Source organism: Muscardinus avellanarius (genome assembly GCF_963383645.1).
Source record: "Muscardinus avellanarius genome assembly, chromosome: 15".
Taxonomy (NCBI): Eukaryota; Metazoa; Chordata; class Mammalia; order Rodentia; family Gliridae; genus Muscardinus; species Muscardinus avellanarius.
This window is the reverse complement of record NC_137801.1, coordinates 26,176,628-26,200,033: the sequence shown is the minus strand read 5'-3', so window position 1 is coordinate 26,200,033 and position 23,406 is coordinate 26,176,628. Positions and strand designations below refer to the sequence as shown.

Here is a 23,406-nt window from a genome sequence, read left to right as displayed (position 1 = left end):
TACAATGGCATTTCCTTAAACGGTAGTATCTCCAAAGTCCTTGTTCCAACGTATGTAGGCTTCTAAAGTTTGAGGACTCACGCTGCGTTTTATCTTCTTCAAGGATTCAGTGAAGTCAGATAATCGAATATTTCTCATCTAAATAAAGAAAAACACATGATATACAAATGATGATGGAATAAAATAATGGTGCTATTTATTAATCAATAGTTATAATATATAGAGATGTATTATTAGAAAACCATGCCAATCATTTTAATATATTTTCTACATTATTATATATTAGGCAAGTTTGCTATATTTATGTATTTTATTTGTATGTAGAACATATTGAAAATGGTATACATGGTCCCCCCCAATGATGAGTGTCCAGGTTGACCATGCTATATTCATACTTTTACACATATTCAGAGGTACCTCCTCCATTAATCGACCTCAGCTTTCTTCCTCTCCTCTCCTTCCATTCTAGCTTTGCTGAGATTACCCCTCCATTATCTGGAGTCCCTCTGGTATCCCCAATGCTCCCTAGTTTGGGCACTTTCTGTGCTTGGCTGATCTCACTTAACATAATGCTCTCCAGATCTTTCCATCTTCTTGCAAGTGACATGATATTTAAAAACCCACACACTCAAGCCGGGCGTGGTGGCGCACGCTTGTAATCCCAGCATTCGGGAGGCTGAGACCAGAGGATCGCGGTTCGCGGACAGCCTCAGCTACTTAGTGAGACCCTCTGCAACTCAGTGAGACCCGGTTTCAAAATAAAGAATAAAAAATAGGGCAAGAGGTGTAGCTCGGAGGTCAAATGCCCCTGGGTTCCACCCCCAGACCTGCAAAAAAAATAAAAATAAAAATAAAACCCACACAGAGAAAATGTGACAAGGACTGGGGATAGTGGTAGCATGCTTGTCAAGAATGCACAAGGCTCTGGGTACGATCACTAATATTGCAAGAAAATTTGACAAAATACATACAAGTAAAAAAAAGAATGACAACTTTATACCACTTAGAAAAACAACTACTCTGTGGTTTACTTTCCTCCTAATTTTTTCTATGAGATTTCATAGAATTGTGTACTGTCAGATCTTACCACAAACATACTCTAGTTAAATTCACGACAGGCTTATTAGAAAGGAAAGGGGGAAGCCAGGCGTGGTGGCGCGCGCTTGTAATCCTAGCATTTGAGACTGTGGTTCCTGGACAGCCTTAGCTACTTAGTGAGGCCCTTTGCAAAGAAGCCAGCCTTGCTGGGAGTGTAGCCCGGAGGTAGAAGGGTTTCCAGGAACCCCACTACCACCAAAACAAAACAAAACAAAACAAAACAAAAACAACAAAAACCCTCAAAAAACCCAACACTGCTAACCTAGGTGTGGTGGTACATACCTATAGTCTTAGTACTTGTGAGGCTGAGACAAGAGGATTATAGGTTCAAAGACAGCTTGAGCAACTTAATGAGGCTTGTTTCAAAATAAAAAATAAAACAGGGCTGGGGGTATAGCCTGAGGTAGAATGCCCCAAATGCCCCTGAGTTCAATAGCAAGCCAAGAAAACTAAACAAAACAAAAAAATATTGAGTTAATGAATATATTTACCTAAGTATTTCTGTATTTTGTCTGTCTCTTCTCTCTCTCTCTCTCTCTCTCTCTTTTTTTTTTTTTTTTTTTTTTTTTTTTTTTTTTAGGCTAGTGTTGCCATGTTGCCCAGGCTAGTCTTGAACTCTTAACCTATCTTAGCCTTCCAGGTAGCAGGGGCTAGAGGCACAGCCACCAAGTCTATGTAACCCACAATTTATTTATTTATTTTTCTTAGTTACTGGGAATTAAATCCAGGGGCGTTCTAACCTCAAGCTACACCCCAGCCTCTGTGTGTGTGTATGTTGCCTTTTTTATTTTTGTTTTGAAACAGGGTCTTCCTAGGCTCTTCACAATCTTGCCTCCTTGAACCTCCAATCTTCCAATCTCAGCTTCCCAACTACTGGGATTCTAAACACGTGCCACCACACTTAGCTTGAATTGTATTACTTTTTTTTTTTTTTGTAGTACTGGGGATGGAACCCAGGAGCATTCTGCCTCTGAGCTATACCTCCAGCCCTATTTTTTAATTTATTATTTTGAAACAGGGTCTCACTAAGTTGCAAAGGGCCTAAGTAGCTGAGGATGGCTACAAACCCGGATCCTCCCATTTCAGCCTACCAAGTGCTGGGATTACAAGTGTTCACCACCACACCGGCTGAATTGTATTACTTTTAAAGGTGGAAAAAAGAGCCGGGCGTGGTGGCGTACGCTTGTAATCCCCACGCTTGTAATCCCCACGCATAGGAGGCTGAGACAGGAGGATTGCACAGGTTCGAAGCCAGTGTCAGCTACTGAGTGAGGCTTCTCAGTAACTTACTGAGACCCTGTTTCCAAATAAAATGTAAAAAATAGGTCTGGGAGTATAGCCCAGAGGTAGAAAGCCTCTGGGTTCCACCCCCAGTACCACCAAAAATAAATAAATAAATAAATAAATAAATAAATAAATAAATATGGAAAAATATTATTGAAAAACATTACAACATAGAACAGCAAGATGTTATCCTAATATCATAAGATTTTTATAATTTATAAAATCAAATTTCCTATAATGTTTTGTTTAGTATTTATGTATCACTCGATGAAAACAAATGTATTTTTTTTTATCATTTCCAAGAACAAATAAGAGACTAATTTCATAGACCCCATATTTTGCAATAGAGCAGTTAAGTTCTTCTAGTTTCTAAATCAAATAAACTAGAAAAATCCACACAAACAATATAAGTCTTACTGAGGACCAAATCAAGAAAAGATCATCATAAAATAGGATACCTCACTAGCAGACATATTCTTCACCTGTTCTGGTTTCAGTTCTGCAAAATATAAATAAAAAACTTCAAAGTTTAAATTTCTTAAGGGCAAAATCAAGTACAATGGTCTAACAGTACATGTTTAATGAATCATTATATTCAAGGAGACACATTAAAACTGAAAACACATACAATTTATAAATGCTTATAGAAAATATCCCTTCTTAATCCGGGTGTGGTGGCACATGCTTAAAATCCCAGCATTTGGGAAGCTGAGACCGGTCGCAGACAGCCTCAGCTACTTGGGCCCTCCGCAACTTCGTGAGACCCTGTTTAAAAAAAAAAAAGAATAAAAAATAGGACAGGGGGTGTAGCTCGGAGGTCGAATGCTCCTGGGTTCCATACCCAGACCCGCAAAAAAAAAAAAAAGAAAGAAAGAAAAAGAAAAAAGAAAATATTTCTTTTTATAGCCTAGCTTGGTGGCACATGATTGCAATCCCAGTACTCAGGAGGCTGAGACCAGAGGATCACAGGTTCAAGGAAAGCCTCAGCTACTTAGTGAGGCTTCTGCAACTTTGTAATTTAGTGAGACCCTGTTTCAAAATAAGGAATAAAAAATAGAGATGGGGGTGTAGTTCGGAGGTAGAATGCCCCTGGGTTCCATCCCCAATACTGCAAAAAAAAAAAAAAAAAAAAAAAAAAAAATCCTTCTTCAAAATAACTGAGAGGCATTCACTTTCTTGCATGCTGCCCAACAATACAGTTTACAAATCTGAAAATGAATTTAAAAGAATATAACTAATTTTTTTTTAAACTAAGGGCATTCTACCTTCCAGCTATGGCCACAGTCTCCCCCCTTTTAATATTCTTTAAGTAGGTGAGGCTGGCTTCAAGCCTGCAATCCTGTCAGCCTCCCAAACAGTGCGATTACAAGCATGCGCCACCATGCTCGACTTGCAACTTATTCTTGACAAAGGGTATTAAGTTTGGGTTTTTTTCTTTAACCCGATATTTGTCAGCTTCAGAATAATTAATAAAATATTCTTTTTTTCGTTTTTTTGTGTGGTACTGGGGATTGAGCCCAGGGGACATTCTATCTTCAAGCCACACCACCAGCACTATTTTATTATTTTATTTGTAGCATCTTTTTAATTCAATTGCATTCTCCTTTACTTTGTGTGAGAAAAGGCTGGGCTGTACCTGGTGCTTGGAAGTTGCACTTTTCTGCCCTGCTCATCACAGCCAACAAGCGGAGTGCATGACTGAGAGCAATCCATGTCTGCCCGTGCTGGCTGTGCAGAGGAGCTGAGAACATCTAAGCTAAAGGAATATCACAGTGAACTTAACCTATTCTAGGAAAGAACCAACTGCGCTTTTTCAAAATCAACTAATTACTTAATTGACTCAAAACATAGCAATTAATGATATATTCAGTGGCATTTTCCTGAAAGATAATATATATGAAAAAATAAAGCCAGGCGTGGCGGCACACGCTTGTAATCTCAGCATTCGGGAGGCTGAAACTGGAGGATGGATTGCGGTTCGTGGACAGCCTCAGCTACTTAGTGAGGCCTTCTGCAACTTAGTGAGACCCTGTCTCAAAATAAAGAATAAAAATAGGGTAGGGAGTGTTGTTCGGATGTCAAATGCCCCAGGGTTCCATCCCCAGACCTGCAAAAAATAAATAAATAAATAAAAATAGGGCTAGGGGTGTAGCTCGGAGGTAGAATGCTCCTGGGTTCCACCCTTAGTGCTGGGGAAAAAAAAAAAAAAAAAAGAAGAAGAAAGAGAGATCTCTCCATCATGGGGCCAGGGCCTTCTTTAACTTTTGAAGTGATATAAGTAATTCTTTGCTTTTGTTGACGGTACTGGGGATTGAATCTGAGAGCATTCTACTTCCAAGCTACACCTCCAGGTCTGTTATATTTTTTATTTTGAAATAAGGTCTCAGCCAGGCATGGTGGTGGACATTTGTAATCCCAGCATTTAGGAGGTTGAGACCAGAGGATCATGGTTCGCAGACAGCCTTAGATATTTAGCAAGACCCTTCACAACTCAGTAAGACCCTGTTTCAAAAATAAAAAGCTAGCCGGGTGTGGCGGCTTATGCTTGTAATCCCAGGATCCAGGAGGGTGAGATCAGAGGATCACTGTTCGCAGACAGCTTCAGCTACTTAGTAAGGCCCTCTGCAACTTAGTGAGACCCTGTTTCAAAATAAAAAATAGGGCAGGGGGTATAGCTTGGAGGTCAAATGCCCCTGGGTTCTACCTCCAAACCCTCCCCCCACACACACACACAAAAAGCTAAAAAATAGGGCCGGGGGATAACTTGGATTAGAATACTTCTGCGTTCCATCCCCACTAACACACACACACACACACACACACACACATAAAAAAAAAAAAAAAAAAAAAAAGAAGGAAAAAGAAAGAAAGAAAGACTCACTAAGTTGAAGAGGGCCTCACAAAGTAGCCGGGGCTGGCTGCTAACCTACAATCATCCTGTGTCGGCCTCCCAAGTAATGGGATTATAAGTGTGCATCACCACACCCAGCTTTATATTCCATAGTTCTACTGTTTCAAGTTCTTGTATACATACCTCGAATTGGACCCAGTGCTGCATCTTTTGCTAAAGCTGTTAGATCACTTCCTGAATATCCATCAGTCATTCTGAAAAGTGGAAGAAACAGCAAACTATTTTCAAATTTGTAGATTTAAAATATCTATATATTAACAGGGTAAAAACTATTTTGCCTTTACTAACAAGGTAACAGTTATATGGTTTTATTTTAAGGGACCATTTGCTAAAAAGCCAGTTTACTACCGGCTCCTTATAACACATCAAATGGTCACTGATAGGGCTATTCCTTTAGGTTAAGGCATATGCTCTGGAAGGCTCCATTAATTTGTACACAGGTCACCTGGAAAAGCTAAATGTAAATACCACTGGTGGCCAACTGACACAAACCACAATTACCTTTCTGAAAAGACATCTTTACCTTGGCAAAGAACATTCTCTTCATGGAATGAGGACCAATCAAGGTGTGTGTGTGTGTGTGTGTGTGTGTGTGTGTGTGTGTGTGTGTCTTCATGGAATGAGGACCAATCAAGGTGTGTGTGTGTGTGTGTGTGTGTGTGTGTGTGTGTGTGTACTGAAGCCAGGAGCATTCTACCACTGAGCTACACCCCCAGCCCTATTTTATTCTTTATTTTGAAACAGGATCTCACTAAGTTGCAGAGGCCTCACCAAGTAGCTGAGGCTGGCCGTGAACCTGTGGTCCTCCTGTCTCAGCCTCTCAAGTACTAGGATTATAAGTATGTGCTACCACGCCTGGCTAAGGTAGATTTCTTTAAATGTAAGTTAGAAAGAATGAAAGGAGGTCTGGTGTAGAAGACATCTGCTAAAAGAGGCACAGCTGAATAGGATGCCACAGTAAAGAGGGTCCTGGGTAGTCAAAACATTCGAGAGGTGAATTAAGAACTAAATAGGAGAATCTGGGCGTGGTGGTGCCTGTCTGTAAGTCCGGTACTTGGGATGCTGGAACAGGAGGATCACAGTTCTTAGGAGAGCCGCAGCAATGCAGTGAGACTCTCAGCAATGCGGGTGGAGCTTGGAGGTAGAGTCACACACACACACACACACACACACACACACACACACACACACACACACACACACACACACACACACAGTGTGAAGAGAGGCAAAGAGGAAAAGAAAATAGGGGAACACAGTTATTTATCACATACTATATAAAATAAATAAGCCGGGCATGATGGCACATGCTTGTAATCCCCGCGCTTGGGAGGCTGAGACGGGAGGATCGCACAGGTTCAAAGCCAGCCTCAGCTACTTAGTGAGCCTCTCAGCAACTTAGTGAGACCTTGTTTCCAAATAAAACACAAAATAAGTCTGGGAGTATAACCCAGAGGTAGAAAGCCCCTGGGTTTTACCCCCAGTACCACAAAAATAAATAAATAAATAAAAATAAAAATAAAGAACTAGCCGGGTATGGTGGTACAGGCTTGTAATCTCAGCATTTGAGAGGCTGAGATAGGAGGATCATGGTTCGCAGAAAGACTCAGCTAGTGAGGCCCTTTGCCACTTAAAATAGGGCTGGGGGTATTGCTTGAAGGCAGAATGCCCCTGGGTTTCTATTAGCAGAATTTTATTTAATTTTTTTTTGTGTGTGTGTGGCACTGGGAATGGAACTCGGGCATTCTACCTCTGAGTTACAAACTCAGCCTTAGATTATTCTTTTATTTTGAAATAGGGTCCAGCCTCAGATACTTAGTGAGGCCCTCTGCAACTTAGTGATCCCCTGTTTCAAATTATAATAATAAAAAATAGGTCAGGGGGTGTAGCTCAAATGTTGAATGCCCCTGGGTTCCATCCTCAGACCCACAAAAAAAAAAAAAAAAAAAAAAAAAAATTAAAAATAGGGTCTCACTAAGTTGCTGAGGGCCTAAGTTCCTGAGGCTGGCTGCAAACCTGTGACCCTCCTGTTTCAGCCTTCCGAATATTGGGAGTAGAGGCAAGTGCCACCACGTCTAGCTTGTTAGCAAAATTCTTTATTGGAATGACAAAGAAAGACCTCTATATTTCCAAGTATTTAATTTTCTCTTTTCTCGGACATATCTGGAACTCACAGTTCATATTTACTAAATATTTTAGTTAGGCCGGGTGTAGTGAGGCTCTCAGCAATTTAGTGAGACCCTGTTTCCAAATAAAGTATAAAACAGGTCTGGGAGTATAACCTGAAGGTAGAAAAGCCCCTGGGTTCCACCCCCACTACCACACACACACACACACAAAAAAAAAATTAGTTAAGACATTTTCAGGGATTAAAATTCAAGAGTTAAAATCCACTGATGGATTTATGTACACTGATTACAAAAATCCTGAGATATAACCTAATGTTAAGCAGGCTCCTCTGAGCCCTCTGCTCAACTGGACCCTAGGCTTGGTTCTGAATCTACTCTGAACAAGCTTCTTAGTAAAAAAAATAAAAACAAAAACAAAAAAACCCAGTAGAGAACACAGATACTGATATTTAGATACCATCCCTATGAGGTAGACAGCACTTAAGGAAATAGTGGCTGAGAGAAGTAGTTTCCTGATAAATGGATTACTTGTCTCACACTTGAGCTTCATTTATTGATTTATTTATTGTTGTACTGGGGACTGAACCCGGGGCATTCTACCGCCAAGCTACATCTCTAGCTCTATTTTTTATTTTTTATTTTGAAACAGGGTCTCACTAAGTAGCTGAGGCTGGCCGAGAACCCTGTGATCCTCCTGTCTCAGCCTCCTAAGTACTGGGATTACAAGTGTGCGCCACCACACCCAACTGAGCTTATTTTAAATAACACAGAAAGAGACTGCTTGACCAAAAAATAAATAAAAATAAACAAATAAACCAAATCAAATTACTCACCTAGCAAGTTGAGCTAGTTCTTTTTGGGTCAGTGGGCTTCCTTGTTTACATAACAGATTTTTAAGTAAAAGTAGTCTTGTCTGAAAAGAAATATTTAGGAATTACCCATGCAGTTTAATTTGATATCAGAATTATCAAAATTAGTAATTCTTGTTTTTTTTTTCCTTTGGTACTGGAGGTTGAGCTTAGGGGTATTCTACCTCTGAGCTATATCCCCGGTCTTTTGTAAAAAATTTTTTTAGTTTGAAACAGAGCCTTGCTAAATTGCTAAATGTCTCACTATGCTGCAGAGGCTGGCCATGAATCTGTGATCCTCCTGTCTCTGCCTCCCATGTATTCCTGTAATAGGCATATGTCACTGTGTCTGGCTTTAATATAAATAATTTTTAATAAGTTAAGAAATAATAGCCGGGTGTGGTGGCAAATGCTTGTAATCCCAGTACTTGGGAGGCTGGGACAGGAGAATCACAGTTCGTGGACAGCCTCAGCTACTTTGTGAGGCCCTTTGCAACTTAGTGAGACCCTGTTTCAAAATAAAAAAAAAAATAGGGCTGGGGGTGTCACTTAAAGGTAGAATGCCCGTGAGTTCCATCCCCAGCACCACAAAAATAAATAAATAAATAAATAAATAAATAAATAAGAAATAACTTAATAAAATGTCCAGGAATCAGAAACACATTCTGTCACCTTAAAATCTGTCTGTAAATAGAATTAAAACTACGTATTTTTTCATTCTTCCTGATAGAATTAATGGTCATCCAAATAATGCACAAAGGTGTCAAGGGGCTAAGTTACACAACCAGAATTTTTTCCCCTTTGGAGCTCAGGACCAAACCCAGAGGTATTCTACCTTTGAGTGCTATAGGTAGGTGTGGTGGTACAGCCTGTAACCCCAGTACTTGGGAGACTGAGACAGGCAGATCACAGGTTTCAAGGATAGTTTCAGCATGTAATAAGTATGTATTTATCCGTTTATTTATTTATTTTTCCACTAGAGATAGAACCCAGAGGCATTCTACCTCCAACTTATACCCCTATCCTGATTTTGTTTTTTGTTGTTTTTTTTGTGTGTGTGTGTGTGGTACTGGGGTTCCTGGAAACCCTTCTACCTCCAGGCTACACTCCCAGACCTATTTTTATACTTTTTTATTTGGAAACAGGGTCTCTTAAGCCAGCATGGCTGGCTTCGAACCTGCGTGATCCTCCTGTCTCAGCCTTCCAAGCGTGGGGATTACAAGCGTGCGCCACCACGCCCGGCTTGGTTTTATTTTTTTGGGAACAGGGTGTCACTAGGTTTCTGAGATCTTTGCTAAGTTGCCGAGACAGGCTTTGAAACTGTGATCCTCCTGTCTCAGCCTCCCAAATACTGGGATTACAAGTGTGCACCACCATGCTCAACTCACCACGAATTTCACTTATATAATTCAATGGCCTAAACTGGGCAGAGTGGCACATACCTGTAATCCTAGTATTTGGGAGGCTGAGACAGAGGATCGCAGGTTTGAGGCCAGCCTCAGCAATGTACTGGGACCCTCAGCAACTCAGACCCTGTTTGAAAATTAAAAATTAAAAAATAGGGCTCAGAGGTAGAATGCCTCTGGGTTCAATCCCCAATACCATAAAGAATAAAATTAAACAAAGGCTGGGAGTACAGCTCAGAGGTAGACTGCCTCTGAATTTAATCCCCAGTACTAAAAAAAAAAAACAACCAAAAAACTTAACAAATTCAGAGTCGTGCAACATCACCATAATACAGTTTTGACCATTCTCTCTCTTCAGAACTTTGACTCATGACTGTTTGTAATTAATCCCTATTCCAATCCCTTTTTCCAGAAAACTGTTGATTTGTTTCTATAAATTCCTCTTATAGATACAACCACATGACATGTAATTGTTCACATGAAGCTTCACTCACTCAGTACAGAGTTTTTGAGTTTCGTTCACATTACTGCATGTGGCGGGTGTAGCTGACTTCCTTCACTGCTACACAGTGTTAAGTGGATATTTCACATTTAATTATATATTCAATAACTGATGAACATTTTCCTTTCCATATTTTGTTGTTAATATAGCTATTATAAAAAAATATTTTTTTTTTCCTGTGTGTGGTGCTGGGGATTGAGCCCAGGGGCATTCTACCTCTGAGCTACACCCCAGCCCTATTTTTTTTTTTTTTTTTTTTTTTGTGGGTCTGGAACCCAGGGGCATTTGACCTCCAAGCTACACTCCCTGCCCTATTTTTTTTTTTTTTTATTCTTTATTCTGAAACAGGGTCTCGCTAAGTTGCAAAGGGCCTCAATAAGTAGCTGAGGCTGTTTGCGAGTCTGCGATCCTCCTCTCAGCCTCCCAAATGCTAGGATTATAAACGTATGGCACCATGCCCGGCTCTCTATTTTTTATACTTTATTTTGAAAAGGGGTCTCACTTGCTAATGAACTTGTAATGCTGGGATTACAAATATGTACCACCACGCCTGGTTTTGTTATAAAAATTTTGAGCTGGACATCATGGCGCATGCTTATAATCCCAGTACTTGGAAGGCTAAGACATGAGGAGGATCTCAGAGTCAAGGACAGCCTCTACAACATAGCAAGACTCAGCAACCCACTGAGACTGTTTCAAACTAAAATAATAAAATAGGGCTGGGGATGTGGCTTAAAGGTAGAACTTCCCTGAGTTCAATCCCTAGTACCAAAAAATAAAATTAAAAAACAAAATGCTAGGCGTGGTGGCACACACTTATAATCCCAGCATTTGAGAGGCTGAGACCGGAGGATTGCAGTTTGCAGCCAGTCTCAGCTACTTAGGTCCTTTGCAACACAGAGAGACCCAGTTTCAAAATAAAGAATTAAAAATATGGTTGGAGATGTAGCTCAGAGATAGAATGCCCCTGGGTTCCATCCCCAGTACCACACACACCAAAAAATAAATAAATAAATAAATAAATAAATTTTGCACGTCTTTATTTTTATTTATGTATTTATTATTTATTTTTATTTATTTATTTTTGTGGTACTGGGGCATTCTACCTCCGAGTTCACCCCAGCCCTATTTTTCTTTCTTTATTTACAAGATTACAAGCATGCACCATCACGCCCAGCTTGTTCAAGTTTTTATGTAGACATGTTTCCACTGTTCTTGGGTATGTTTGCTTGTTTCTTTGTTTAGCCTCAGCCTAGGCCACACACATGCTAGGCAAGTGCTCTGTTACTGAGGCACACTCCTGGCCTTCCTTGGGTTATTCTTAGCAGTGTAATTACTGGGTGATGTGGTAAGTTGACTTTACCTTGCTCGTGTGTGGTGCTGGGACTGAACCCAGAGGCATTCTATCTGGGAGTTATATTGCCAGCCCTATTTTGGTTTTCATTTTTACTTATTAATTTGTTTTTGGGAGTACTGGGGACTGAACCTAGGGACATTCTACCTCTGAGCTACATCCTTACCCCTATTTTATCTTTCATTTTGAAACAAGGGGTCTTCTTAGGTTGCTGAGAGTCTTGTTAAGTTGCTAAAACTGTCCTTGAACCTGTGATCTTCCTGTCTTAGCCTCTCAAGTACTGGGATTACAGGCATGCACCATCACACCCAGCTTGAACTTTTATTTTTGAAACAGAACTTCACTATGTTGCTGAGGGCCTCACTAAATTGCTAAGGCTGGCCTTGAATCTGTGATCCTCCTGTCTCAGCCTCCAAAGTATGGGGATTACAGGCGTGTGCAAGCACTCCTGGCTTACTTTAAGAAACTGAAAAACTACTGAAAAGTGTTCTATATCATGAATCAAAAGATTCAATATTCTTAAGATAGTAATTCTTGTTTCTGCTTATAAAATATTCAAACATGCATACGTACCTCCTCATTTGGTAAAGACACATATACCCGTTTGATGAAACGCCTTTAAAAAAAAGGTTCAAGAAATTTTAGAAACTGAACTTTTAATGTAAAAGTAGATGAGCTCAAGTAACAATTAAGAAAATAAGAAAAGGCTTTAAGTATAAAATTCAAAGCAATTGAATGCATCTTAGTATTTATCAATGTAAAATATATTTTATTACTTTTTAAAAAAACTCTCCAGTGAAGAGCCAGATGCAGTGGTGCACACTTGTAATTCTGGTTCTTGGGAAGACAGAAGGATCATAGGTTCCCGCAAGCCTCAGCAACTTAGTGAGGCCCTCTGCAACTTACTGAGGCTCTGTTTCAAAATAAAGATAATAAAGGACCAGCAGTGTAGCTTGGAGGTAGACTCAACTCTCAGTATCAAACCAAACAAAAAACCTCTCTGGTCAATGTTTAATAATCTTTAATTCAGTAAATGTTTAATCATATATGTTCTTTACAGTAGTAATTCTTATAATATTTATTTACTTACTTTTGTGGTGCTAGGAATTCAATGCAGGGGCCTAATTCTGAAGGGGCCACAACCCTTTTTACTTTTTTATTTTGAAACGAGAGTCTCACTGAGTTGCTGAAGGTCCTGCTAAGTGGTGAGGCTGGCCTCAAACCTTCAACCCTTCTGTCTTGGTCTCCAGGTACTGGGATTACAGGTTTGTGCCACCATGCCCAGCTAATAATGTTTGCTCAGTGTTTGATTGAACCCAAGGACATTCTTCCTCTCAGCTATACCCTCATCCCAATCCTATTTTAATCCTATTTTATATTTTATTTTGAAACAGGTCTCACAAAGTTGCTGAAGGCCTCACTAAATTTTTAAGGCTGGCAGCAAATTTGCAATCCTCTTATATTTCAGCCTCCCAAGTACGAGGATTATAAGTGTGCACCGTCACATCCAGCTGTAATAATTTTGTTTGTTTGGTACTGGGGATTGACCTGAGGGGCCTACCTTCGTGATGTACCCCCAGCCCTATCTTATTTTTCATTTTGAAACAGGGTCTCACTAAATTGTAAAGGGCCTTATTAAGTTGCTGAGGGCTAGCTACAAACCTGTGATACTCCTATGTCAGCCGCCCAAGTACTGGGGATTACAAGTGTATACCACCACGCCCAGCTTTCTAATATATATATATATATATATATTTTTTTGGGGGGGGGTGGTACTGGGGTTCCTGGAAGCCTTTCTACCTCCGGGCTACACTCCCAGACCTATTTTATACTTTTTATTTTTGGAAACAAGGTCTCTGAAGCCAGCAAGGCTGGCTTCGAACCTGCGTGATCCTCCTGTCTCCACCTCCCAAGCGTGGTGATTACAAGCGTGCGCCACCACGCCCGGCTCTAATAATGTTTTAAAACAAACAAAATAAGCCGGGTGTGGTGGTGCACGCTTGTAATCTCAGTATTTGGGAGGTGGAAACTGGAGGACTGAGGTTCACAGATAGCCTCCCATACTTAGGGAAGCCCTTCACAACTCAATGAGACCCTGTTTCAAAAATAAAATGACTAGCCAGATGTGGTGGCACATGTTTGTAATCTCAGCACTTGGGAGGCTGAGACAGGAAGATTGTGCAGGTTCGAAGCCAGCCTCAGCTACTTACTGAGGCTTTCATCAACTTAGTGAGACTCTGTTTCCAGATAAAATATTAAAAAATAGATCTGAGAGTGTAGTCCGGGGGTAGAAAGCCCCTGGGTTCCATCTCTAGTACCATATACACACACACACATACAAAATAAATAAATAAATAAATTAATTAAATAAATAAATAAAATAAAACAACTAAAAAATAGGGCTGGGGTGTAGCTTGGAGGTACACCCCAAGGAGGTAGCTTGGAGGGTGTAGCTCCTGGGTTCCATCCCTAGTACTGAAAAAAAAATCTAATATAAGAAATGGGAGCCAGGTGTGGTGGCACACACTTGTAATACCAGCATTTGGGAGGCTGAGACCTCAGGATTGAGGTTCCTGGACAGCCTCAACTATTGAGTCCCTCCACAACTTAGTGAGACCCTATTTCAAAATAAAGAATAAAAAATAGGGCAGGGGGTGTACCTTGACGGTCAAATGCCCCTGGGCTCCAACCTCAGACCCGCAAAAAAAGAAAAAAATAATAAAATAATAAAAATAAAGGCATAGTGGCACATGCCTGTAATCCCAGTACTTAGGAAGCTGAGACAGGAGGATAACAGGTTTGAGGCATGCCTTAGCAACTTAGTGAGACTCTCATCAACATAGCAGGACTTTGTTTCAAAATAAAAAATAAAAAGGGCTATGGGTATAGCTAAGAGATAGAATGCCTGTTGGCCAGTACCACCCCCCACCAAAAAAAAAACCTGTCAGTCAAGCGTGGTGATGCAGTTTGTAATCCCAGCATTTGGGAGGCTGAGACAGAGGATAGCAGTTTGTGGATATTACTTATGCCCTTTGCAACTCAGTGAGACTCTGTTTCACAATAAAAATTAAAAATAGGGCTGAGGATGTAGCTCGGAGGTAAAATGCCCCTAGGTTCCAGCCCCAGTACTGAAACAAACAAACAAACCAAAAACACTGTCAAATCCTATAAGAAATTAACAAAAATCAATCAATATTATTTTTCAAATAACTAGATATCAATAATTGAAATTTCTACCCAAGTAAAAAGAAAAACAAGTCAAGTTAATCTATAAATGTGAAAAAAATCGATATGGATCCAGCTTTCTACACTGTGACATCCAATCCAATATTTATTCTTATTTATTTATTTATTTATTTTTATATTTTTGGGGGGGTACTGGGGTTCCTGGAAACCCTTCTACCTCTGGGCTACACTCCCAGACACACACACACACACACACACACACACACACACACACACACACACACACATTTTTTGTGTGTGTGGTGGTGGTACTGGGGTTCCTGGAAGCCCTTCTACCTCCGGGCTACACTCCCAGACCTATTTAATTTTTGGAAACAGGGTCTCTTACGCCAGCACGGCTGGCTTCGAACCTGCACGATCCCGTCTCCGCCTCCCAAGCACAGGGATTACAAGCGTGCGCCACCACGCCTGGCTATTTTTTTATATTTTTATTTGGAAACCGTGTCTCTTAAGCCAGCGGGGCTGGCTTTGAACCTGAGCAATCCTCCTGTCTCTGCCTCCCAAGCACAGGGATTACAAGTGTGTGCCACCACACCCGGTGTATTTTGAAACAAAATAAAAAATAAAAGGGCTACGGGTGTAGCTCGGAGGTAGAATGCCTTTTGCCCAGTACTCCCCCCAAAAAACTGTTAAATCCTGTAAGAAATTAACAAAAACCAATCAATATTATTATTCAAATAACTAGATCTCAATGGTTAAAAATTCTACCCAGTAAAAAGAAAAAATAAGTTAATATATAAATGTGAATTTAAAAAAAAATCACTATGGATCCAGCCTTCTACACTGCGACATTCAATCCCAAAAACAATGTTGTCAATTCCTAGGGAAAAGAAAAGGAGGTCCAAGAATGTTATGCTCAGTCAAACTATCTTTTCCAGTAGGAAGGAGCTGAATTTTCTCAAACATACAAGAACAAAAAGATAGTTCTCATGATACCTACTTTGTTCAGCTTCTCAGGAAGCTGAATAAAAGGGTATGAATCAGTTTTGAGTTTAAAGGTAATTTAATGCAAACCTAAAACCATAAAGTGACAATTAGTTCTCCTGGTATTATACTGTATCTGACCTCAAAATCCATGTAAGTTGGTAATGCCTGCCCAGAGGAGAGTACAGGGAAGGAAATAATTTAGTCTTAAAATTGAAGCTGGGAGCCAGGCGTGGTGGCGCACACTTGTACTACCTTCACTTGGGAGGTGGAGACAGGAGGATCGCACAGTTTCAAAGCCAGCCTATCTGGCTTAAGAGACCCTGTTTCCAAACAAAAAGTATAAAATAGGCCTGGGAGTTTAGCCCGGAGGTTGAAGGGTTTCCAGGAACCCCAGTACCACCAAAAAAAGAAAAAAGGAAAAAAAAGAAAAGAAAAAAATTGAAAGCAGTAAACACACATCTGTAATCCCAGTAATTGGGAGGCTGAGACAGGAGGATCACAGGTTCAAGGGCAGCCTCAGCAAGTAGTAAGACTCTCATTAACCTAGGGAGACCCTGTTCAAAACAAAATATAAAATAGTGTTGGGGGAGTAGCTCTGAGGTCAACTCCCCAGCATCACACACACACACACACACACACACACACACACACACACACACACACACACGGAAGTAAGACGTATGTGAGATGATCGCTGAGTGAGCCTATCTGTCATAAATGAATATGAATCTCCTACCTGAGAACAGCCTCATCAAGCTCCTGTGGCCTGTTCGTGGCACCCATTACAAGAACTCTGTCATCCCCAGCAGACTGGACCTACAAGCCAAAAGCAGGTTTTCAGTACTTTTAGATAAAGAAATAAAACAAAAAAGAGGCATGCATTTCCAATATGGTTTGTTTAACAGGAAGAAATAAATACTAAACGACCACATTAAAGATATAATGATGAATACTCGCCCCATCAAATTCTATCAGGAACTCAGTCTTGAGGCGTCTGCTGGCATCGTGCTCCCCCTCTCTTCTCTCACACAAAAGGCTGTCGACTTCATCTACAGGGAATGAGGATAAAAATTAGTAACAGCCAAAATAAGTGCGTTACCTAAGAGAGTTATTTACTCATTAACACAGTGGTCCTATGAATTTACTAAACTCTTTATCTCACCCTTCTTTTCCTTCCCCTAATTTTTGGTACTGGAGATTGAACCCAGGGCCATTTAACCTCTGAGCTAGATACAGGCGTGTATCTCTGCTTGTCTTTAAATTTTTCCTTTTTTGATAATCTTGCCTATCACATCACTCATATTTGAAACGAGGAATTTCACAAGTATGCAATTAATTTAGTTGGAAAACATGTTCTTACCTATAAAAATTATAGAAGGTTGAAGTTCTCGAGCCACAGCAAAAAGAGCTCTCACCAATTTTTCACCTTCTCCCACCTAAAAAAAGGCATCAAATATTGTTATAAAATAAAGTACAACATTATTCTATTTCTAAAACTTTATGACCGACATGACTGACAGACTAGAACCTAGGCCTCACTAAGTAGCTGAGGCTGGCTGTGAACCTGCAAGCCTCTTGTCTCAGCCTCCCAAGTACTGGATTACACTGTGCGTCACCTCGCCCAACTTAGGCTTTTTCTTTTTCTTTTTTCACTATTAGGGATGGAACCCAGGAACATTCTACCTCTGACTACACCCCCAGCCCTATTTTTTATTCTTTATATTGAAACAGGGTCTCACTGAGTTGCAAAGGGCTTCATTAAATAGCTCAAGCTGTCTAACAATCACGATCCTCCTGTCTCAGCCTCCCAAGTACTGGGATTACAAACGTGCTCCATCACACCCAGCTTTAGGTTTGTTTTTAAAACATTAATATAGCCGGGCGTGGTGGCGCACACTTGTAATCCCCGCGCTTGGGAGGCAGAGATAGGAGGATCGCGCAGGTTCGAAGCCAGCCGTGCGCGCTGGCTTAGGAGACCCTGTTTCCAAATATAAAATGTAAAAATAGGTCTGGGAGTGTAGCCCAGAGGTAGAAGGGCTTCCAGGAACCCCAGTACCACCAAAAAAAACAAAAACAAAAAACAAACAAACAAAAAACATTAATATAAAGCTGGGCATGGCGGCGCACGCTTATAATCCTGGCACTTGGGAGGCTGAGAAAGGAGGATTACATAGGTTCGACCTCAGCTACTCAGAGTCTCAGTAAATTAGTGAAACCCTGTTTCCAAATAAAGTATAAAATAGGTCTGGGAGTATAGCCCAGAGGTATAAAAGCCCCTGGGTTCCACCCTCAGTACCACACACACACAAAAAAGATTAATATACCATAAGCCGGTTAATTAGCAGTACTAACATACTGCTAATCAAATCTATTTAGAATTAAATCTACTTGTGTAAAAAATATATTCACAGCTGGGCATGGTAGCACACGCCTATAATCCCAGCACTTGGGAAGCTGGGACAGAGAATCTCAGGTGTGAGAAAAGCTACAGCAAACATAAGACTTTCATTAACACAGTGAGACCCTGTTTCAAAACAAAGATATAAAACAGGGTTTGGTGGGTACAGCTTGGAGGTAAAAGGCCCCTGAGTTTAACCCCCAGACACACACACACACACACACACACACACACACACACACACACACACACACACAGACTGTCCAAAAGATTCATTAAGAGATTAGGGGTTAAGGTGATGGTTACACGGCTTCAGTAACCATCAAGATGAAAGAAAATAGACTTGAAAAAAGTCTGAATAAAAGAAAATAGTTGCCATAAAAATTTACATGAAAGGGCTCAGATTTTCAAGCCACTCATTGGTGCTCAAATCCCTGAGGCCACTTCCAGGTATGGGTTCTTGAGCACATTACTCAATGTCTCCACACTCAATTCCCTAATAAATAAAAGAACAGTATCTATATTGACTTGATTATCTACTTATTCTGGAAGTATTTACTTATTATCTATGAACTGTTCAAAGGTACTATAGATATAAACACTGAAGAAAACATGTTAATGAGTTCTGTCCTCACAGAGACTGTCTTCCAGTAGAGGTGATGGTGAAACCTGATGTAACTGAAATAATCAAACAAATCATACAAATGGGTATGAATTACAACTTCAATTAATATTACAAATAAGAGGCAAAAGGTGCTATGAAGAATAAGTTAAGGAAGGTTACAGCATTTCCATTTATACCTTAAGAATGAGTACAAGTTAACTAGGAGAGGAGAACGTTCCTGATATAGGATGAAAAAAGTCCCGTTTCAGTAAAATAACAGTATTTTAATAGCTGTTCAAAGGAGCAAGAAGCTGGGCGTGATGGCGCATCTTGTAATCCCCGCGCTTGGGAGGCTGAGACAGGAGGATCGCACAGGTTCGAAGCCAGCCTCAGCTACTTAGTGAGGCTCTCAGCAACTTAGTGAGACCCTGTTTCCAAATTAAAAAAAAAAAAAAAAGGTCTGGGAGTATAGCCTGGAGGTAGAAAGCCCCTGGGTTGTTCCACCCCCAGTACCACCAAAACAAAAAAACAAACAAACAACAACAACAACAACAACAAAAAAAAAAACGGAGGAAGAGTCTTAGTAAAGGGACTTTAAAACTAAGGATCTGAGCTGGGCATGGTGGCGCATACTTGTAATCCCAGGATTGTGGAGGCTGAGACTGGAGGATCATGGTTCATGGACAGCCTCAGCTATTTAGTGAGGCCTTCTGCAACTCAGTGAGACCCTGTTTCAAAATAAAGAATAAAAAATAGGGCAGGGGGTGTAGCTCGGAGGTAGAATGGTCCTGGGTTCCATCCCCAGTTATACAAACAACAATTTAAAAAAAGCAAAGTAAGGATCAAAACTAGGTGCGGTGGTACACACTTGCAATCCCAGCACTTGGGAAGCTGAGACAGGAGAATCACACAGGTTCAAAGCCAGCCTAAGCTACTTAGTGAGCCTCTCAGCAACTTAGTGAGACCCTGTTTCCAAATAAAATATAAAACAATAAATAGTTCTGGGAGTGTTGCCCAGAGATAGAAAGCCCCTGGGTTCCCTGCCCAGTACCCCCCCACACCCACCCACACCCACCCTAAGGATCTAATAGCAAATTATCTATCACAGAGATGGAAGCTACTCTAGCCCAATGCCACAAAATACTCATACCATGATCAACATGTCAAGTTTGCATTCTTTATTTAATTCACTGCTCATTATACAACTTTATAAGCTTCTCATACACATAAAATTATAGGCAGACAGTATGCTGTTTATGCCAGCCGGACAATTCTAACCTAATCTGTGTTCCTAAGACACAGGTATTTCTGCTCTTGGTAGGCTAAGAAAACCAAATTTCTAGTGTGCTTGGTAGTGCACATCTGTACTCACAGCTACTCAGGACACTGAGAAGACAGTATCAGTTGAGCTCATGAATTAAAAACCAGCCTGGGCAACATAACAAGATCTTATCTCAAAAAAAGTTTCTTTCTCCATAAGGAGGAAGGCTGAGGTAAATTCCTGACAGTAAAGCTATTCTCTGAGCCTCTCATGGAGACGAAGTACCCAAACCAAGCAGTGACCATTTCTGTATTTAGTGTATCAAATGCCAATGCTTCAAAGTTTTATAGAATATTTACTAGAGATTCGTATTTCAGTTTAAGTAAAATTGCCAAAATATTTTCAGTGATAAAGATTTTGATAGGCAGAGATTAAGACATCACTGGTAGCAAATAGAAAAGGGAGGAGAAATGCAAAGCAGTATAAGATTTGACAGCGTCAGGCATGGTGGCACATGCCTATAATCCCAGTACTTGGGAGGCTGAAACATGAGGATCACAGGTTCACAGCCAGCCGCAGCAACTTAGGCCCTCCGCCTTATAGTAAGACCCTGTTTCAAAATAAAAAAATAAAACAGGGCTATGGGTATAGCTCAGAGGTAGAATGTCTCTGGGTTTAATCCTCAGGAGCGCGCGCGCACACACAAAGATTTGACAGGAACGACCTATTTACATACCAAATTACTCTCTCTGGACTCTGCAGCTATGCCTACATTATTCCAAAACTGGACTGAAGTTTGTTTGATATTGTTATAAGTAGGGGAAGTGAATGAAAAAAGAGACCTACATTTTAGGACAAAATAATTTTTTTTTAAAAAAAGGAAGATCTAGCCGGGTGTGGTGGTGCACACTTGTAATCCCCGAGCTTGGGAAGCAGAGACAGGAGGATCGCGCAGATTCGAAGCCAGCCACGTGTGCTGGCTTAGGAGACCGTGTTTCCAAATTTAAAAAATGTAAAAATAGGTCTGGGAGTGTAGCCTGGAGGTAGAAGGGCTTCCAGGAATCCAAGTACCACCAAAAAAAAAAAAAAAGAAGAAGATCTAGCCAGGTGTGGTGGCGCCCACTTGTTATTCCAGCATTTGGGAGGCTGGGACAGAAGGATCCGGGTTCATCCAGCCTCAGCTACTTAGTGACACCCTCCACAACTTAGTGAGACCCTGTTTCAAAATAAAGAATAAGGGCTGGGCGTGGTGGCGCACACTTGTAATCCCTGCGCTTGGGAAGCTGAGACAGGAGGATTGCACGGGTTCGAATCCAGCCTCAGCTACTTAGTGAGGCTCTCAGCAACTTAGTGAGACCCTGTTTCCAAATAAAATATAAAAAAGGTCTGGGAGTATAGCCTGGAGGTAGAAAGCCTCTGGGTTCCATCCCCAGTACCACCAAAAAAAAAAAAAAAAGAATAAAAAATTAGGCTGGGGGGTGTAGCTTGGAGATAGACTGCCCCTGGGTTCAAACCCCAGCACCACTAAAACAAATAAAAGGAAGATCTTATGTCACATTTTAGTTCACAATGAGGAAACCAAAAATTTAGACATCAGTTTTTCATTTTTTTAATATTTATTTATTTATTTATTTATTTATTTATTTATTTATTTATTTATTTTTGTGGTACTGGGGTTCCTGGAAACCCTTCTACCTTCAGGCTACACTCCCAGATCTTTTATATTTTTAAAATTTGGAAACAGGGTCTTGTAAGCCAGTGCAGCTGGCTTTGAACCTTCACGATCCTCTTGTCTCCGCCTCCCAAGCACGGGGATTACAAGCGTTTCTTTCTCATACCTAGTGGCTCTCTGAGATAGTAATACAGTATTTGTCAGCATAATCCTAGTCTTTTATTGTACCTGAAATTGAACTCAGAGGTACTCTACCTCTGAGCTACACCCCAAGTCCAATTTTTTTTTTTTTTGTAGTACTAGGGATTCAACCTAGGGCTATTCTACCTTCGAGCTATACCCTCAGACCTATTTTTTTATTCTTTTTTGCAACAGGGTCTTAGTTGCAAACAGGGTCTTAGTTCACTAACTAGCTGGGGCTGTCCGCGAACCGCGATCCTCCTGTCTCAGCCTCCTAACTGCTGGAATTACAAATGTATGCCACCACACCCAGCTCCCAATTTTGTATTCTTTAATTTGAAACAGGGTCTCAAGAGTTGCAAGGGGCCTCACTAAGTAGCTGAGGCTGTCTGTGAACCGTGATCCTCCTGTCTCAACCTCCTGAATGCTGGGATTACAAGTGTGCACCATCATGCCTGGCAACCAGACTTACTTTATTTGTATGGAAACAGGGTCTCACTTAGTTGCTGAGGCTAGCCTTGAATCTGTTACCATCCTGTCTCAGCCTCCTCAGCAATGGGATTATAGGTATGTGCGATCATGCGCCTGCTCTAAGAGTCTAACAAGCATACATAAGTTTTATTCTTGAAGACTAATTTTTTTTTTTTTTGGTAGTACTGGGGAAGAAACCCAAGGGCATTCTATCTCCAAGCTACAAGCTCTATATTATTACTCTTTTATTTTTAAACAGGGTTTCTCACAAATGTAAACAGTTATAAGTCAGGAGTGGTGGTGCATACTTCTTTATTTTTATTTTATTTTTTTGGTGGTACTGGGAGAGGAACCCAGGGGCTTTCTATCTCGGGGCTATACTCCCAGACCTATTTTATATTTTTTATTTGGAAACAGTATCTCACTAAGTTGCTGAGAGCCTGTGTGATCCTCCTGTCTCAGACTCCCAAGCGCAGGGATTACAAGCCTGCACCACCACGCCCAGTGGCGCACGCTTGTCATCCCAGCATTCGGGAGGCTGAGACAGGAGGATCGCGGTTCGCGGACAGCCTCAGCTACTTAGTGAGGCCCTCTGCAACTCAGTGAGACCCGGTTTCAAAATAAAGAATAAAAAATAGGGCATGGGGTGTAGCTCGGAGGTCGAATGCCTCTGGGTTCCATCCCCAGACTAGCAAAAAATAAATAAATAAATAAATAAATAAATAAATAAAATAAAGACTAAAAAAATAATTGGGCTGGGAGTAGAGCTCAGAGTATAAAATGCCCCTGAGTTCTATACCTACAAAAACCAAAACCCAAAATAAACTAACAAAGAAAGTCTGGCATGGTGTATATGTCTGTAATCCCAGTACTTGAGAGGCTGAGACAGGAGGATGACAGGTTTGAAGAAAGCCTTGGCAAGTTGTGAGACTCACAGCAACCTAGTGAGACCTTCTTTCAAAACAAAAAATAGGCCGGGCATGGTGGCACACGCTTGTAATCCCCGCATTTGGGAGGAGGAGACAGGAGGATCGCACAGGTTCGAAGCTAGCCCTGCTGGCTTAAGAGACCCTGTTTCCAAAAATAAAAAAGTATGAAATAGGTCTGGGAGTGTA

At 40.8% G+C, this 23,406-nt stretch overlaps 1 protein-coding gene across 5 annotated transcripts in view; it reads right to left on the bottom strand.

Annotated features, from left to right (window-relative positions):
- Window positions 1-15: 15 nt before the first annotated feature.
- The window catches only part of SPAST (spastin), a gene marked incomplete at both ends in the record, with an annotated part of 58,273 nt that continues 34,882 nt past the window's right edge, over window positions 16-23,406 (bottom strand). For 4 of the 5 annotated variants that reach the window (XM_080711710.1, XM_080711712.1, XM_080711711.1 and 1 more), the window contains 8 exons: window positions 16-138; window positions 2,841-2,881; window positions 5,417-5,487; window positions 8,256-8,335; window positions 12,106-12,148; window positions 16,442-16,521; window positions 16,663-16,754; window positions 17,066-17,141. In XM_080711710.1, coding sequence (XP_080567836.1) covers window positions 16-138; window positions 2,841-2,881; window positions 5,417-5,487; window positions 8,256-8,335; window positions 12,106-12,148; window positions 16,442-16,521; window positions 16,663-16,754; window positions 17,066-17,141 — 606 coding nt within the window. Of the gene's footprint in view, window positions 139-2,840; window positions 2,882-5,416; window positions 5,488-8,255; window positions 8,336-12,105; window positions 12,149-16,441; window positions 16,522-16,662; window positions 16,755-17,065; window positions 17,142-23,406 lie in introns of those variants that run through there. The other variant, XM_080711714.1, reaches the window with a different exon arrangement.